At 40.7% G+C, this 20179-nt stretch overlaps 1 protein-coding gene across 1 annotated transcript in view; it reads left to right on the forward strand.

Moving 5' to 3' along the window:
* Positions 1–20179, forward strand: part of smyd3 (SET and MYND domain containing 3) — an 82262-nt gene that overhangs the window by 2980 nt on the left and 59103 nt on the right. Inside the window, exons 2-5 of the mRNA XM_084349554.1 lie at positions 16334–16397; positions 16487–16594; positions 17554–17611; positions 17924–18075. Of these exons, the coding sequence (XP_084205680.1) occupies positions 16334–16397; positions 16487–16594; positions 17554–17611; positions 17924–18075 (382 nt within the window). The remainder of the gene's footprint in view (positions 1–16333; positions 16398–16486; positions 16595–17553; positions 17612–17923; positions 18076–20179) is intronic.

Below are 20179 nucleotides of genomic sequence, written 5' to 3' on the forward strand. Positions count from 1 at the left end.
CCCCCCATGACTACTGGAGGTACTGCTCCATTGGTCTGATCTGAAAGTTTTCAGAAAAGGCAGAGCACAAACAGAAGGCTCCATCCATATCTGTATACAAGTCTAACATTGAGCATAAATGAGCCTCTCTTACTTGTGCTGAAATGGTTTGAGTTATATCAAGTAAAGATATGATACATGAGGTGGTTACGGCCTCTCAGATATCCCTTGTTTTCTCAAGTTAATATTACACATTTTAGGAAAGGGTTTTTAGATGTTACTTTGGCCTCGGGTGAATTTGTCACTTTCAACACGGACACAACAGTTAAACAATCAATCAGTTAGAAATGAAGATAATTGATATTGTAGCTGTCTTAATTATCAGTTATCAGCAGTTCTGGACAGAATAGCAAATCTGATTTTGTGAAAAGATTCAGCTTTGTGTATGTTGCATGAGAACGGCTCATTCTGTTTGTATTTACTGCATGAGTCTATATTATTTGTTGGGGCTTAGTGGATATACATAAGCAGATTGTCTACTGGGTGCACAATCTGCTTATGTATATCCACTAAGCGTACAGGTAAAAGACAAACCTGTCAACACACTTCTCTTATTTGGCTGGCAGCACAGTATCCAGAACTGTAAAGCCCATACGGTCCATCATAGCTACATGAAGACTGATCTCTGCATTTGGTTTCTATAACATCACTGTCAGAAGGCAAACAGCATGTCTGTGATCAAAGTGCAGTTTGTAGTGATTAAGCAGCATCCTCACTCAGTCAGTAATCAGTTGATGTAGCTCTGAAGAACATCCACTTGATCCACTGATAATGAAGTTAATAACTATTTACCCTCGACAGTCCAAATACCCCTGAGACAGATACTTCACCCTCAGCTGCGTTGTGGACAGCAGCAGAGGACTGTAGCTATGTGAATGTAAGCTTAGTCATTTTGTCTGGCTAAAGAACAGCTAACAAATACCCCGCAGGGATGTAAATGTGGAGGATTGCTGCTACATGAAGTGACAGCAGGGCAGTATTGTTTATTTTACATAATTTCAATTAATTCCTCCAGCTGCACTTTTCACAGACTGTTTGTCATTTAAGACTGTGAGTGTGAGGCAAGATAAACATGTATCAGTCTGCAGACGTCTGCTTGGGCTTGCAGTGTAATTTTATATAGATATTAAATCTACACACAAGTAGCTCCCACATTCATGAAACAGCAACATGTTTGTATATGTAGATGTCTAGCATGGCTAGCATGTTAAACTAAGGTGCAAACAAACAAACAAACATCAGTTTTCGTTGGGCCGATATAGAGCTAATGGAGTGTTTCCATGACCACAATATGTACCTTTTCAATTGGATTCCTGTCTGAATGAAGCACAGAGTAGGTGTTGGTTCTCCTCAATACATACCGACATCGTGTGCGAACATGATATGGACATGTTCAGCTAGAGCCTTGCTGAACTGGTCAGCCTCAGTTTGGGCAGATGTTTTATGATCCTCCATTATTGTTAACCTTTATCTTTGTGCTAAATTGTCTTTTACAACAACCCAAAGATGGCAGAATGATTTCACGAGGTGTCTAATGTTGCTACAAAACAGGAGAAAAAGCAGGCTCATATCCTGCTTTATGATTAAGTCCACATAGCTCCGTGGTAGATTATGTGCACAAACACGCAGGCACACAAACACAGTTTTTAGGACTGCTGGCTACAAGCCTTAACATTGTAACTTGACATTTGTTCAATATCTCTAAAACATATTCACCCTCTCACACAGGAAGATAGAGTTATAACAACAGAAATCAATAATAAATTACAGTGATTGTGCCTCCACTGAATTCCATTATGTTTTTATATGCTCAGGGGTGAAAACAGGTATGTGTGTGTGTGTGTGTGTGTGTCTGTGTGTGTGGACTAAGACTGAGGCCAAGTTGTGTAGCGTATGATCATGTTTTTGATGTATTGAATAAGTGTCATGACTACATCTGCTTGGCTTGTCGCCGACTTTCATCAACCTGAGTGTTAAAATGTCTGTGGCACATCTTTTATTGATTTGATATCAGTGACAGATTTGTTGGTGTCACAGAAAAACTGTTGTCAACTGTCGAACATAGTACTTGGACACACATGTGCACACACACACACACACACACACACACATGCCCAAGGCTGAGATTGGTCTCAGAGATGTGAAGTGTGTTTTCCTGTTTTCACTAAAACACAATTAGTCTCGCAGCATGACTGAGTGTTGAAGATTGTGTGTGAATCTGCGATTGTGTGTGAGTGTGCGTTCAGTTTTTTTGTGTCTGTATCTCATTACAAGAACAACAAAGACATGTACTTTATGTTTGAATGCGTGTGTGTGCGTGCGTGTGTGTGTGTGTGTGTGTGTGTGCAGGAAATGAGCAGGTGGGGGGGCATCAAAGCTGAAGTTAATTACAGGCCTAGAAGGCTGTATGTAAGTAATGAGTGATAAACGCTGAGAGAGTACACACACACACACACACACACACACACACACACACACACACACACACATTTCTCAGCAGGATTCAAATCGCCAGAGGTCAACAAACAAACAACTATTCGAGGTTCTCAGACTCACAGAAAGCAAAGGGGGGTTGAGGAGAGGTAATAGAGGAACAAAAACAGAGAAAGAAGAAACATAATTCCAGAGTAGATCCCCTCACCATTTCAAAAGGAACAAATGCTATTAAATCATTATTTGAAATGCATCTACTTTACTTGCTAATTAATTAGAAAGCAAGAATTAACAACAGATCCCTGTGTGTGTGTGTCCCTGAAGTCCGTTTGAAGTTGATCAGCAGCAGATTGTTTTTGTTGGACGTCTCATCCCTCTAGAGCTCCGTGTCATAAATGTTTTTATATTCATATCTAATTATGTTAATCCTGTTGTACTGCCCACCTGTTGGATGATGTCAGTTGTTTTTCATGTTATAGTCGTAAAGTGTTTTGTGGCCCGGCAGGATATGTGGTCACTGAGGTGTCGGCTAATGACCTTCCTGTAAAAACACAACGAGAGGCAGAGAGTGACCTGAAGGTTTGAGCTTCATTTATGGCTGAAACGTGTTGCACACGGCACATTAAAGCAGCTGGAGTGAAATAGATAGAGAGAAAAAAAAACAATGTCATGAGCTGTAAATCAAATGAGGGTGATGGGCAGGCCCCCCTGAAGAGAAGCCAATTTTCATAGTGGCCAAACTGTGTAATTACAACGTAGCATGATGCACTCGGCCCCAATAAGACTTTCCCTACTTTTATGTGTGTGTCACAACCACCACGAAATGACTCGTTTCACTGTCATGATTTGAGCCATTCTGTCCAATAACTTTTGGAAAGTGTAGAAGAGCCACACGATTAAATCGTCACTATTCAAGTTAGCCAGGTGCAAAAGCAAAAGTTAGCTGGCTCGACCAACAGAGGTGTGTACGTTCTATGGGCCACACAACACTGAAGATCTGGGTAATTTGGCACTCAGGAAGTCAAGCTTTTTTGGCTTCATGCACCACTGAGCAGCTTTCTAAAGAATGAACGAGGCCCCGTCTCCAGCACTGTAGCCAGATTTCCCTTGTTTGATCCATGGTGATGGAGGGATTGTATTCCAGCCCCACCTCTGTCATTTTCCGGTTATGATTGGTCAGCTGTTCTGCTGCAATGCGATGAAGAAAACAACATCCATCGTCAGGCATAACTGCTATCCAAGCATGTTGTCGTTGATTAACTCGCAGTTTGGAAACAATTTTTTGCAAACAAGCCGGAGGAGACTGAATCCTTTTCAGAGTGACAGTCAAAGCTTTGCCTTGAAACTGTGATGGGAAGGAGAGGAAGTTCCAGAGAAAGATGGAGGTAGAAGAGAGGCGACATGCAGTCTCTGTTGGACAGATAACACATCAAACACACACGCACACACAACACATACACATAATACTTTAATGGGTTTTTCCTCTGGCTTTGACAGACCAAAGGAGAACTAAGAAGTGTTCCTCTCTTCTGTCAGGTCGTGTGTGTGTGTGTGTGTTTGTGTCGGTGTGTGCTTGTTTGTGCAACGGGGGCAGGGCAACATTATCTCTGTCAGTTGAAGTCTTTATATTTGACACCAATCTTTCACTCACTGTCTCTTTGGACCACACACACACAAACACACACACCCAAATACACCGCCGATCAGCTCAAACAACAAAAACAAGACATAAAGACGTCTTGAACTTTCTGTCATATTTATAGTGGGAAACTTTTGATTAAAAGTTAGAAAAACCAATTTCCAAGGGATCTTCATTATTCCAAAGACAAAAAATATTGACAGGCTTTGACGTGAGAGTTTTGTTCTAATTTCAGCGAGATGTGTGCGCCTGTTAGAGAGAAGCTGAACTTGTTCAAGACGACATAAAGTAAAAACAAGGCAACATTTGATGAGGCAAACCACACAAATCATGACACAGCCTTTTGAGTCACTTACTTAAAATATGTGACAGTTATATTGTGTTGTAGTCAGTATTTTAACCCAATAAAAAGTTGGAGACAGATTATGTCACAGCTGTTTTCCTCAAAACTGATGATTGTGTCCAAGTGTGTTATGTTAAACAAACAGTGATGTATTATATTGGCCCAGCATCAGATGGATTCAGACTGAACGTGCACTCGACCGCTTAATTGTTGAGGCAGTCGGTGTTCATTCGCCACAAACAGCCAATGTATCGACTTAACAGAGGTTTGCTGTAGCTATCTAGCAACGTGTAATTATTCAGCATTATTACTGATTGTTTTAATCAAATCCATACTCTTTACCCACCATTATGAGGAATATATTTGATTTTCTGGCCCTTTGCCTATATTGGATAGTGCAGCTGAATACATTATGGGGTCTATGTGGATTGACTCGCTCTCAGAGCCAGCCTCAAGTGGCCATTTGAGGAACTGCAGTTTTTGGCACATTGCTCTGTCTTAATTTTCCAGTCCCAGAGATTTTTGCTTGTTTATTTGGGCTAATGACTGGTTGCCCATCTCAAAGTCAATCTCAGTGGGCAGTATTGGAGGCGGTTGTGCCAACAGCTAGCTAGTTATATAATTGATGTTGAGGGGACAGCCATACTGTTTATGAAGGAGATTCTTAAAACACTGGGATCGGCTCTTACTCTTTGCTTAATTTAAAACATTTTCAATTTACATGGACATGTCTTCGTCTCATTTTATTTTTCTTTTAATGCCCACCCTCATTTTTCCATTGATTTTGTATCTAAAACTTTTTGTTGTTGTCGAAGTGCACCTCTAGAGAGCTCTTTGCTGTTTTTTAACACACATAATCCTTGTCAAATTAATGCGCATATTTTCTCTATATTTTCTTTATCAAACACACACACACACACACACACACACAGTGGATTGTGTTTGAATACAATCCTTTTCTTGGTTCACTCTCTGGCTTTATCTTTTGGCACAAACTGTATGTCTCTCTGTCAAACAAACATCCACCTCATCTGTCTTAGCCAGGCACTCTTTTTCACACATTTACAGACACACACACACACACACACACACACACACACACACACACTCAGGCACGCACATGCATACACTGATAAAAGTGTGTGCCGGTGCAGTGGTGTATGAGGCATGCAGATTGCTACTTTGGAGGCAGTTAGTTGAGCCTACAGAAGGAGGAGTGGGAGCAGATGAGAGGAGGGAAGCAGTTCAAAAGGCAAGTCAGCACTCCTCCTCCTCCTTCTCCTCCTTCTCCTCCTCCTCGTCCTCCTCCTTTCACTTGTTCCCTCCTCTCGATTTATCCTCCCATCTGCTACTTCTGACATCTCTGTCTTCCTCCCTTTCCCCCCCTCTTTCCATCTGCTTCCCTTCTCTTTTCGTACACCCTGTTTTGCTTCACCCTTCTTCTCTTCCACCAGCTCCTCATCTCTCATCATTCAGACACATTTTTTTTCGTCCCACCTGGCTCTGCTCTCTCTCCCTGGCTCATTCCTGATGTAGATTATTTTGCTTGCATCTGCTTCTCTTTCCTCCTCCTCCCCCTACTGTTCTCCATGTCCCTTTAGTTTTCTGTGCCTCCTGCAGTTAGATACCCAAAACATATTGGTGTTGGGGAAAACACACACACATGTAGCACACACACACACACGCACACACGCACACACACACACACACACACACACACACACACACACACACACACGCACACACAGCTGTTTCGTTTGCCAACCAAGTAATTCAATGTGCACTGTGTGTGTGTAAAGCTTGGTATTCATCAAGAAAAACATCTGTGTATATCATTTTTAGCTTGTGATTGGTCCTCCATATGGATGAACATTTGTCTGGGGTGGTCAGGCTTAGTGCTGCATAATTAATGAAAGTCAATTTATGCAATTGCAGAATTTAGGTATCGACCAATATAGTTTTTTCAGGGCTGATACCGATATGATAATTAGTAATTGAGAAGACTGTTAACCAATATTGAGAACCAATGTGCATTTGCAGTAAAATAAAAAAAACAATTGACTCAAGTACTGTACTTCGGGAATTACATTTGAAAGGCTACTGCTCATTTAATATTTTGTCAATCGGACAAATAAACAGATGATTGGAAAAATGCTGAATATTGGATTTGATAATCGGCCATTAATCTGTCTATATTTTCAGTATTTTTCTGTGTGTGTTTGTTCCCTGTAGACTCACATTATTCCACTGATCTCAGACAGTGCATCTGTTATTTGTAACTGCTCATGTCTCTCTCAAACCTAGAGGCAAAAAGCGAAAAAGCCAAAATAATGAAACATAACTTAAGCCCTACGTGGACAGGATTAGTTTTGCAAACTTCTGAGGTCAAATCACTAACATATGATTTCTTTCTCTCACATGCTCATTTGGGAAAGATTCGAATGGTTGTTGTCCATCCAATGTGGATGAGGTTTATTCCTTCAGTTAAAAATCAATATGACAGAAAATGTAATTATTGGTTGTGATGTCAATCCTGAAGTTTTTTGACATTCACTTGGAGCCGGGTTGTGCCTGCAGCCTTGCTTCAGATCTAGCGTTTCATCCCCGGTCACCAAGAAAGTTACTCTTGCCTTTATTACAGCCCACTCAGACGAGTAATTCTCTTTTTTACTCACTCAAGTCAAATTTAAATTCTGGGGATTTGAAATTCAGCTGTCAGGCTTTTAACTGAGATCAAACCACATCTGCTCATATGTCTCCTGGTTTATTCTCTTTACACCGGGTTCTGGTATGTTTTAGAATAGCTTCAAAAATTCTTGTGATCAGGTTAGAAACACTGCATGAAAGAACTACAACACATGTCCGTACGTACTCACATCAAGTCCTTTTATATGTCCCACAAACTTAACTCCTGTTGATCAACCTGACTGCAGCAGCAATCCACGCAATTGACTTTCAAAGTTGGGTGTTTACATACTGTGAAGTTGATTGCTGACTGAAACTGGAGTGTGCATAGAGTAATCTGACTGTTTGGGGCAGATAGAGACTTTGAGTAACGTGAATGGTCAAACTGGCTTCAGTGGTGGTGAATATTTCATGAGCACCTTTGCTGATGAAAATCTATCTGTTGGACTCAACAAATGAAAGGCACCGTTACCTTGAGAACACTTGTTCATAAGCACACAACTCAACAAAATATTTAACAAAGGTCTAGTCATTTTAAGACATTTTAATCCAGAATTCCTACACATTATATCTTTAAAAGAGCGCTACAAATAAAGCTCATTACTAAAGAAATGACCTAACCTGCACTGGAGACACTAATGCTTTCTGAAAAGGGCTTTAGACAGAACAAAAAGCAAATTGTACTTTTGTTTTCAAGGGTGGATGTTCCCCCCAGGCCATACATTGTGTGTATGCGCGTGTACTCCAATCATCACGATAATAAAGCCATGAGGAGACTCGTCCCATGTGAGTCCCCTCAGGTGTCAATGAATCATCCGCTAAACAACCATTAAGAACTCAGCAAGGGGTTCAAGGATGGCTGTGGATGCAACACAGCTGGCGTCTCTCGCTCTCTCACACACACACATGGATGCAACACACACAGACAACCACAAACACACACACACACACACACGCTGGCAGCAGTGCTTTACATGCCAGTCACCAATCTACACTAAACTGAAGTGTTGATGTGTTGCTGTAGCTGTGGATGCCGGCAGCGTACTGAGTGGTTCGGTTGCGTGGAGGCTGCACCATCGTAGCATAGATGCAACACTAGATGGCAGTAGTGTCCCTTCAGGAAGTGTTGATCATGTGTTGAATACCCATTCTTACATTCTCTCACATTGACTTTGTAATTCATGGCAGTGGCAGAGTTGGCAAAGAGAGAGTCTGTGCAGGAATTGGCTTTCTGTCAAGAGGTTTTTAGAAGGACCTGCTTCACAATCAACAGAAACATGAAGTGGCTCAAGCACCAGGCACAGGTTTCTGTATAACCTGTGAAAAGCATATTTTTCTAGTATTATTCAACCATTTTAAAGGCATCAGGAAAGCTACAGTTGATTTATGTTAATGTTTATCAGTAATTTACTTTACAGACATATACTTGTACAACATTACCTGTCATATGGGAGTGAGTCATACCATGCTGTGTTGGCCACTCATCCTGGAAATTAGAAAATTCACTCAGGCACGACTGGACAGCCCAGAAAAGAGGACCCCACTAATTATTAACATACACAAACACACACACACACTCATGCGACTGTAGAACTAAATCTCTCTCATGGCCAATACTCATGGGAAATTAATTACCATGCTACACACACACACACCAACAGAGACATGCTGAGGTAGGCCTAATTAGGTGTCTGATGGCATAGACTCCACAAAATTGACCACATATACACACATGAGGGTGCACATATCTATGCTCTTGCATATCAATGTGGAAAACCAGCATCTTTCAGTCACTTCCTCTGCTGCCTGGTGACAGTTTTTATGTCCTTTCTTCTTTTCCTGTTTTTGTGTTTACTCCAGGTTTCCTTTCTCCTCTCATTTCTGTCACATCGTCTATGTCCTTGTGCATGACTTTTAACTTTAAAAATATCTACTTTTCAGAAGTTGATGACAAGTGCATGTTTGACATTTTGCAACCTACTGTAAGAATTGGCTAATCATAGTTATAGCTGCAACTGGGAGTTATTCTAATTTTTATTGTTGACTATTAAGTCAATAGAGGTCAGAAATGTGAAATAAAAAAAGGCATATGAAGTGTCTCAAGGTAACATGTTTATGTTGCTTATTTTCTTCCCACCACCAATGAAAATTATTTCAAAAAAATTCTATTTTAAATGTATCTATAAAGCAAGGGATCTGTCTGTCTGTTCCTTGCATATTTCAAGAAGCGTTCATCTGATTTACTTTAAGGTTTCTAACTGAAAACCCAACAAATTGCAATGTTGAATTTGGTGCAATGTGAATAGATTTTGAATAAACCGAAAACACCACTCCGTTCAGCAGCAGGCTTCAGTGCTCTGCAGAATGAAGCTGGGCCTGCACATTGCCCCTCTCATGTGATCTCATGGGGAAGCAGACGTAAACAAAATGGAGATTAGCAACAACTTGCTGAAGTAATGCATTGCAGTGAGAAAAAAACAAAAGCAGACATGGTCAACGCAGGTTTTCTATTGTTCAGGGAGAACTGGGGGTGAGATTTGAAGTTTCTGTCAACAGTAGTATGCTTGCCAACATTAGCCTAAACACTACAATGTACTGTTTTGCAACATCATCAGCTGCTACGGGATGCCTCTCTCATTGGTTGTTGTCCAGCTTGGAAATTACTGATTACTGAAATCATAAATATCAAACAGGTTTGATATTATCAGTGTAGCCCTGATGAGTCTGTGAGCAGCGGGGTTTAAGACTGGATATGTGAACCTTCACATTACCAGATTAACTGTGCGGAACAGCATGTTTTGAAGGAGCACTGCTAGTGATATAAAAAAGAGAATAAGCAGTCCTTTACAGATTTATCCAGCAAATGTTTAACTGTTGCATTTTTAAACAAGACATAGATAATCCAAATTGTTGGTTGGTGGTCTGACACTGTTTTGAATCAAGATATTTCGATGAATTGATTGTTATCCCACCCCTGATGCTCATATTAGAACGACAGAAGGAGGGCATGAAAAGAGAATGAGAATGGCCCAATGATTATGTTAGGGGGAAAAAAAGAGGGAAAAGTCCAGAATAAGAAAGAGAGCATGGCAGGAAGAGGAGGGGTTGCAGAGAAAACGAGAGAGAGGATGTGTTTTGTTTTTTTAATTCAGCCTTCTGCCTCTTCTTAATGAAACCCATCTAATGTTATTCATGAGTTTTTCTACTGTGCCTGCAGTCCAAACGTGGACCTGCCATCGAGAAGAACGTCACTTCACACAACATCTGACAGAGGAAGAAGAGGAACAGAAAAAAGGGAGAGGGAAAGAAAGGGACGAAGAGAGGAGCATAATAAGAGAAACATGAGTGAAGATGAGACAGATGTGCTTCATGGGAGGAATAATAATGTCCGTATGAAAATGAGTACTCTTATTAAACAAGAAAGTATGGTTCTGCTGCATACTAATGAAGTAACAAAGACTAAGGAAGTTGATTTCTCTTGGTTTCTCTCTTTTCCTGTGTATTTTGATCCATCCTGCTCTGTTGTTATTGTACACATCTATATTTGGACTGCATGTATCAGACTGTATGTCTTGTATGTAGCAGCGTATGTTCCTGGACTCTTGTTGGTTATTGCCTGGAGGCCAGAGCAGAGTCGTATCTGTGTGTTTGAATCAAGAAGTAACGTGTGTGAAACGTACAGAATTTGCGTGGGTGTGTGTTTCTTCCTGACCCAGATGATACAAAAGTGAGCAGTCAGTTGAAAGGACAGGCCTGAACTGTTGAACCTCATGGTGCTGCTATAAAAAACGTGCTTTTGTTGTTGCTCTGGAGCTATAGTTAGACATTTGAAATGGCCTTGAAATCAGGTTGCATATTGGAAAGATTTCACCAATAGTCAACATGAGTGAGTCACGTTCACACCGTCTTGTTCTCTCACCTGCAACAAGCAAAAATATTTGTTTTCATGAGTGTCACGCAGCCCTTACAGAGAGGAAATATTCAATTATTTTCAGCAGAGATATGAGTTCTGCAGCCCTGCTGGAATACTTGAATCATATGACCGATATCTATACAGTCATACTGTATATACTATATGTATGAGTGTGTGTGTGTGTGTGTGTGTGTGTGTGTGTGTGTGTGTGTGTGTGTGTGTGTGTGTGTGTGTGAGAGAGTGGATACTTGCTGAGAGCTGATCAGCCTGGAGGCAGTCACCATAACAACAGTTGCTGTGCTGCAACTGTGCATTATTGAGGCGTAGTAACTACATATACAGTATTGGACTATTCACTTATTGTTCATGTTTCTCTATGTATCACATTCTCCCTATGTTTCTCTGACAGTAGTAATCTTTTATCACAGTATATGTAATTTCCTTCAATTTGAGATTTGATTATTGGCCAATCTAATGAATAACACACCTGGTGCAGTGATTGCATTGATTCAGAAGTCCAATATTGCCATAAAAGTGTCTACTCGTTGATTTGCAAAATTGCCCTCTATGGCCTGGGGTTGGAAATCTCTGACTGTTATCTAATTACAATAATCTCGCCGCGTATGACATCAGATTGACCGTCAAAATGTTTTTGTAAATTATTTGAAATAATGCGATTATAAAATACTGGTAACTGCTGTAGTCTTAGTCATTTCAGAGATGGAGTTTTGATTGGTTGGATGGCTGTCGCTACTAGGGTTGCAACGGTATACCAGTTTTAAGGTATACCGTGGTATGAAACTTTTTCGTGGTTTAAAAAAATAAAACCCTGTCTTCTGTGATTGGTCAGCTCACACGTGGTCAGCATCATTAGTAACAGAGCAGCTAGGCAGAAATTATACAAATGTGTGATGTCACGTAGTCACACAATTAAAGGTGAGACTACTGATGAGGCGTTTAAGGAGCAGTGTTTTCTTGTGGGTGTTACATTTATAACAAGAACATACTGTATATAAAACATTGACGTAAAGGAAAATAGTAATAGGTAAGAATATTACTCCTTTGAATACTGCATAATACTCTGCAGCACTGCAACACTTCATTATTATGCTGTTTGTCACACATTTGACCTTTTATCAAGAAAATTGCTTCCTATTGAATTTGAACATATTACAGTTTCAATAATATTTAAATTAATTGTGCAGCCCTAGTTTCACACATTGGTATGCGTCTCCATTCAGCCATTAGAGTAAGCCATTAGAATAACTGATTTTCCTCCTCATTTAATGTCTGTTAGAAATTACTCCTCTCTGACTTTTCTGTGTAACATCTCTGAGTTGTTTTATGTTGTGTTCAGCTCGGATTACTTACATCTACTATCTCAGGATGGATCCCCACAGGCATGCTGCTCAGGCATGTTAAAGCCAAGCATCATTGCTGTTGCTGGGAATTGTAACTCCATTATATATTTAAAGATAGTCATTTACAATAAACTATAGAAATAAATCCCACAATAATTACATTTCTCTGGAACTCCGTGTTCATGAAGTTACACAAAGCTCTCTCAGCGTGTGATTGCGTCCTGCGCGGCAACATTTCCCACAAAGTTAAGCTACAGGGCACAAGTATATAAGTAAAAAAAGGGGGTCAGCATCAGCCTTCCTGTCTGGGTTCATGGAAGATGGATGGACTTCCTGCGGCTGGCAGCTTGTGATGTGACCAAACTCTTAGCGACTGAGTTATGTTCTCAGTTCGTGTGTTGAAGCTGCACAGAACCTGACTGTGTTTAGTTCTGGCCTGCTCCTATCTGTTGCTATTGCTTTGTGTCTCACACCACAGGCATGTGTTTCTTAAATCTGTGGGTGGCTTCCCTGTTTCTGGTAGGTCTCACCATGACAAGAATAGCTGTGTTTTCATGAACCTCTATCCCAGGGTGAGACTATAAATTTAACCACTGGGTCTCAAGCTGGAAAGGTCATCTCAAATAAGACACAGCCGCATAACAAGAGGGGGGGAGTGAGAAGAGGTACGGGAGGAAAAGAGGAGAAGGACGGAGAGGAAAGTTATAAATTACAGAAGCTAAGAGGGTGAGGAGGAGGAGTGTGTTTTGGAAACTTGTCAAAGCTCGTGGGAGCGTCGCGCCAAACACAACAGTCTAGTCTGGTTACGCACAGAAAACACTCTACTTCTGTCACTCACGTTTACATGCAACAGCCTTCTGTCAAACCAACACTGTGTGTGTTCATACAATACGTCTGCTTTTGCCTTTAAGCTTCTCATAATGTCATCTACATCGCTCATAAGCATGTCTAATCTAATCAAACGTCCCATATTCAGTGCGATAAGCCCTAAGCTAATGCATTTACATCCATCTTAACATGTTCTCCATTACCTCATTTGTGTGTGTGTAAGCTCATAATACCATCTATTGTCAGGTTTAATCAGCACTATTCTGTCATTTTCTCTCCCTCTCTCTCATCATATGTCAAACCACACAGATAACTGACTTCTTACTGTATGTGAGCTCAAGCCAAACAAGCCTTGGGCCTGACTCTCCTGCATTTATGCTCTGATGTTGGAATGGCACAAGTAATGCAGAGCAATCCTTAACACACACACACACACACACACACACACACACACACACACACACACACACACACACACACACACACACACACACACACACACTCACACACACACAAAATTGAATTCAAGATGCTCAACATTCTGGGCTTGCAAGTCATTAGTGCTCGTGCATCCAAACTGCAGACACTTTTAATATGAGCATGTTTAATAAGATGAAATTGAAGTTGTGAGTCTGAGCAGCTGGCAGATGTGCCTCACTGAAGCCCAGAAATACTTTGTAAAATGAGCTGCACAGGCACACATGGTCCGACAATCTGTTGTGCTACAGAACTGAGATTCAAAGTTAAAGACTTAAAAAATACCTCCTGTAGGGTGTCCCTGTCGTCTTGTGATCACAGGCACAGACCATGTAACCACAACGTCCCCACAGTTTGATTTCAGCTGCCTTGGTTGCATGTTATCCCTCTAACTTCCCTGTTTTTTCCTTTCTGTTAAATTAAAATATGACATAGAAAAATGTGTGTGCTTATTGAAGGGATCCAAACCCAAGACATGAGGAAGCAGGCAGGGTTAAGGACAAAAGGCGAGTTTTAACAACAAAGCTGAGGTCTAATTACAAAATGCAAATACAAAACAAAAAGCGGCAGTGGCAAGTCTGAGAATTAAAGAAGTACAACAAATACAAAAATGAAAAAAGGCACAGACCCCCCCCCCAAAAAAAAACACTGGGAACACAGGAAGGAGCACAAGGAAAAACACAGGCACAAATGAATCACAGGTGAACAGGAAAAAATGCGGGAAAAGGTCAAAGGGAGGAAGTGAAAAGCCAAACATGATACATACATGAGGGGAGAACTTTCAAAATAAAACTGGAAATAACTAAACCAAAAACTCAAATCATGACACATAACACCTCCTTTAAAGTTGAAATAGCAAACTTTTATTTTTGATTGGCATGTATTTATTGAGTTTTATTGAATAAACGCCCCTCCCCCTCCCTAAGGGAAAAAGACAACAAAACACACAACAATGGATTCTTCATATAGCGACCTGTTAGCAAACCGTCGCTTATTTACACATCAAGCAGGTAGAGAGCACCATTATAATTAATTAGTTGGGTTTATGTCCAGGATTCACTCTCTTTTAGCTCTGTTTTGGTCCCTCCAAACTCCTGAGGGAAATATTTAGCCCTTTAGCTGTTAAATTATCTTCCACTGCTCTTCTCTAACTGGTCTGTCTTCTGTTTTGTGTCAGCAGGTGGTGTGCTGTTGGTTTTTAGCTCTTTCTTTTGTTGCTGAAAACGACTAAAGAACTGGATAAACTTACTTTAAATGATGGGTACTTGCGTCATCATGACTTTTTTTTCTCTTGTTCATATCCATAAAATTCAACAAAACTCTCTTCTTAAGTAATTTCAGACTTTTTAGCTGTAATCCCTGGTGTCTCAACACTTTGACGTCATTCATTCTTCTCTGTCCTGCTGTTATTGTGAATGGTCTGAACTCATCAAGACCCCATGACTCGACGATGGACTCACCTCTTTTGTTGAGTCATTTTGTGGAGCTAGCGAACGCCTACAGGGTTTATGGTGTTCATAAAAGGCCACTAAAAATGTCTTTTTACATGTATTAACGCATAGCTGTTTATTTTTTAGCTTGTTGCAGTCAACACCTTTTTGCTGTGATCTCTTTTCTATATTCATTATTTTGTCAGCACTTGGATCCATTTTAATTACTAAATAATTGGACATATGGATCCCATAAAGACCAAACAATCGATCAGTCTCTACCGCCACCTCTACCATCAATAAACGCAAAAATACCAACAAAAATGCAAGCACAATACCTTTGTATATAATCTGTATGGATCATATTGGTCTTTGCACAAAACACTGTTCCTGTGGACCACATCTTGGTGTGTGTGTGTATGTGTGTGTGTGTGTGTGTGTTGGTGATGCCCTCTGTACTGGCTGTAATTGGCTTCTAGCTTGTTATCAGACTGACGGCAAACCAGAGAGGACAGCGGTGTCACTCTGAGAAACACAGCAGACCCATGAGACAGGAAACACGCAAACAGACATAAACAGACGTGAACACCACATGTGGACACACACAGGCACTCAGACACATGCAACTGCTGTGACACTAACAGGCTGTGACAGTGAGGAGAGTGTATCTAATGTATTGCTCTTACACAGTCTGAAAGACGATGGGTAGGTAGATTAACCAAGATAATGGATGCACACAGTCAGCTTAATATATAGCAAATAGATAAAGATAAGACAAGGTTGTTACATGGGGAAAGGTCAAGACAATGACAGGAACGTGAGGGATGCTTGAGTGGATATGTGCATATGTTTGGTAACGTAGCAGCTTAACTACGACAAAGTGTTCGGTATGGTGAACAGTTTTTAGTCAGCCGCTGAAATGTTGCAACAGATATGAAAGTCTGACATCAGTGATTTCTGAAAACTAAAGTGCTGGTCTCATTCCAGCTCACTGAGTCCTTCATTTCTTGAGAAATCTTGTAATGCTTTTCTACCTCTGGCCTTGAGAGCTTTTCTGATAAAAGTGAATCAGCCTTTGAATCAGTTTGTTTTACTGAACGCTGGAACGACAGATTTGTCCTCGCAGGAGCTCAGTTGACAATCTGTTCAGACTAAACTAATCCTTTCCTCTCTCCTTCTGTCCAGACGTGAGACCTTGTTGAGGTGTTCCCAGTGCAAGACAGCTCGATACTGCAACATCACCTGCCAGGTATAATCTGTGTGCATGAATATGAAAGTGTGTACGTTTGTGTGTGTGTGTGTGTGTCAAGTTTGTTAAAATATGCCCCTCTCCTGCAGAGACAAGCATGGTCCGGGCATAAGAGAGAGTGTAAATGTCTGCGAAGCCTCCTACCCAGAATTCCCACTGACTCAGTCCGTCTGGCTGCCAGACTCATCTTTGCCGTGGTATGTTTCTGGACTTTTCTTACTGTTAGAGACTCAAAATAACATGCACAATAAACATGACTATTTACACCATCCCTTCTGCTTCAGGGAGTGCGATACATAATATGTAACAACGGCAGACAAACTAGAATGGCACTGAGTAGAGTGCATACCTCCGCCAAGGCCCAACTGTCCCCTTTAATTCAATCAAGCATAAACACCGTTGGTAGCTTTTTGAATCCCAATGATCTGAGCTGCACATTTGTGGTAGTTCCCAATTTCTATCCTGAAAAAAGACTTCCCTCTATGAAATCATATTTAAATCTGCTAGATCAGGATTTTTGTTTGGACCCGTGTTAAATTGTACTCACTCATAGATACCAACTACCTCAGTAAGCTGGATTTTTTTTTCCATCAAGATCCACACATTATTCCATGAAAAAAAACCCTATTTTGCAATTTTAAAGAAAGTGAAAACATAAATTCCCAATTCCCTTCCTTAATCGGGATCAACACCATAAGTTAATTGGGTCTATTCTGGGTTGAGACCCATCCAAGTTTCAAGGAAACGTTCAGTAGTTTTTGTGTAATCCTGTTTACAAACCAACCAACCAACAAACAAACGGACATGGGTGATAGCATAACCTCCTTGGCGGAGGTAATAAATCTGTAGAACTATAATGACGTGCTAATTAGAGCTGCAACAATTAGGTGATAAATCGTTTGAAAGAAAATGAATTGCCAGCTATTTTGATAATCAATCACTGCTTTTCTTTGTCATTTATGACAGTAAATGAAGAGTCTTTAGGTTTTTGACTGTTGATTAGACAAAAGAAGCGATTTGAAGCGATTTTTTCACAATTTTTTGACATTTCAATGAATCAATTATTCTTAAAAAACAATCGACAGATTAATCGATAATAGAAATGATCGTTACTTGCAGCTTTAATTCTCATGCCCCCTTCTTCATTTCCTTCTAGTTAAGTCCATCTCAGAACAGTAGTGAGGAGCTCTACACTCTGGAGGAGCATGAATCACGTAAGTCTCTCCTCCTCCAAGAGACAGAGTGTGTGCGTGCGTGCGTGCGTGCGTGCGTGCGTGCGTGCGTGCGTGCGTGCGTGCGTGCGTGTGTGTGTGTGTGTGTGTGTGTGTGTGTGTGTGTGTTTAATGCCAGTGCAGTAAAAAATCTAAAGGTTGCTTTCATATTTAAGCTCTCTCCAGATATGTTGGGAACATTAATAGATGAGTGTAGCTCTGTGTCTGTCAAAGCTAAATCTCTTTCCAGACATTGTCAGAAGCTACAAACAGATCATTTTTTGTAATTTAATCTTTTTTTTTTTTTTTTTACAGACCTGAGTTCTGTGTCTGAGCAGAAAAAACAAGGTCTGTCTCAGCTGGCGTCCATGTTAGAGCTGTATCTACAACAGGAGGCACCTGACCTGGTACGGGAAATGACATCACTGCCGCCCTCCTGCAGAGAACCCCTCAACCTTATTGCAAAGGTAGGCTTAATGCATTATAACGCATGATAAATATGTATGCACGTTTGCTTTTTTTATATAGTGCATAGACACATAAACTCCTCGGTACACTCATGCACACATGAATATGCATACTCAAGCACAAACGTGTCTACCTGTGCACAAAAAGACAGACAGACAAAAGCAACTGTTTATTGCTTTAAGCATCCCCTGCTGCTTTTGGATGAACCCCAACATATGTCAAAGATCTTCCCAGCATCTGTGATTAGGTCCCCATGTGTGTGTGTGTGTGTGTGTGTGTGTGTGTGTGTGTGTGTGTGTGTGTGTGTGTGTGTGTGTGAGTGTATGTTCATGTGTATGTGTACGTGTGTGTATTCCCAGAACAACCTCAGGTCTCATTCTCTTAAAACACACCAGCTGCCTTCAATAGAATTTAAACCGCATGATGTTTGTTCGAACTTGGCTCTGCCTCTGTTATCTGTTAGCTTGTGTGACTCCGCTCTGAGATTTCATGGCTCCAGGTGTTCCAACAAGTGTGCGTGTGTGTGCGTGTGTGTGTGTGTGTATCGTGGTCGCCGGTCATAATGATTGTATGAGTATGTGTTTGTATTAATTGGAAGCAGCCGGATGAATGAGCTCAGAGTGTTTCCAGAAAACAAACAAGAAAGTTGCAAATGCGCAAAACAGTACTCATCCATGAACTACATCTCAGTTTAGTTTTGGTGGCGAGACAAAACAAAATATACAGAGTGCTGAGATGTGTTTCTGTGATTTGTTGGTCGGTCTAACATTTTGATCCAGTATAAAATACAAAAAATGTTGACGCATGGATGAAACCTAATGATTTAGATGATCCATAGATAGTTTTCTGAGGTTGAACTTTTTGTCTTCTAGGTAAAATATCTACACAACTATCTCATGGATTGCCGTGAAATTTCGCAAAGACAGTAGGAGTGTTTTCGTCAATTCATTTTTATATGCATTTTGAGATATTGCATCAGAAACGGTCGGGATGGGAGATGGGAACACCTTTTGCAAACAAGTTCAATGAGCATTTGCTGATCAACTGATTCTGCTCTGAGGGAAGCAGAAGACGCTGTGTCCGCTCTCTTCGTCTTCTTGGATATTCCCATAAATTCCTGCATTTGCTCATAGATGGCCAAGGAGACAGGTTCTTTTCCTCCTCTAACAGCTGGTTCTGTTTTCTGTTTGCGACGTCATCTTCTTCTACTCTATTTATTACAGTCACGTCTATTTTTTCCATGCCGCCAACCTCGACGAAACTATGCTTTGTATTTTTCTGTGTAACATATCAAGAAGTATGGATGATGAATTAGAAAGTCAGAGAGAGTGTGTAATCTGATGTGATATGGATATGTGTTTTTTGTGTGCGTGAGTGAGTGTGTGAGCGCTGGACTGGATCGTAAAGCTGGGAAAACTGGAAAGCTGCTGATTAAATGCGGTTCAAGACTCCGATGGGAATTCTGTTCCGATCTTAGGGAGATGAAGAGCGAACAACACTTGGTGGATTAAAGGGAAGAAGAAAGGGAGGAGGAGTGTGTGAGAGGGGAACAGAGGGAGATGAGTGAGGGAGAAGAGAGGAGGAAATGTACGAAGTGTGTCACAACATGAAATGTAAACAGAAAGCGGAAGACTAGGATAGCAACTTTATGAAAGACACTCACTGAAAATAAATCTGTGAGTTAACAAACTGTCACCTTTCAAAAACAAGAGCCATGGGAATGAGACAGACGGGGCCGGGAGCTGAACTGAAAATAAGGAAAGAAAGGAAATTTAAGAACAGGATATGGGTGTGCTTTAAGTTAAATATGTCAAAGTGAACAAATGACCTGTGTGGATTTCGATGTTTGTCTTTTTATGTATATAGGGGTGCTTACTTGCATGTACATTTGTTTAGCCGAGCTATCACCCAAAATACCCAGAAGGTTTTAGTCCCTTGAACTACATTTCAAGGAACTGAAACATTCCTGCACCCCGTTGTTGTTTGTGTTTCCACCACGGTCTAAAGACCCACAAAGATTGTAGTTTTAATACATATGAGAAAGTGATGGCTGGTTTTACATGCCATGTTTCTGAGCGACTATACAACATTGATGAACTTTGT

Source organism: Pagrus pagrus (assembly GCF_965226575.1).
Source record: "Pagrus pagrus genome assembly, chromosome: 1".
Lineage (NCBI taxonomy): Eukaryota > Metazoa > Chordata > Actinopteri > Spariformes > Sparidae > Pagrus > Pagrus pagrus.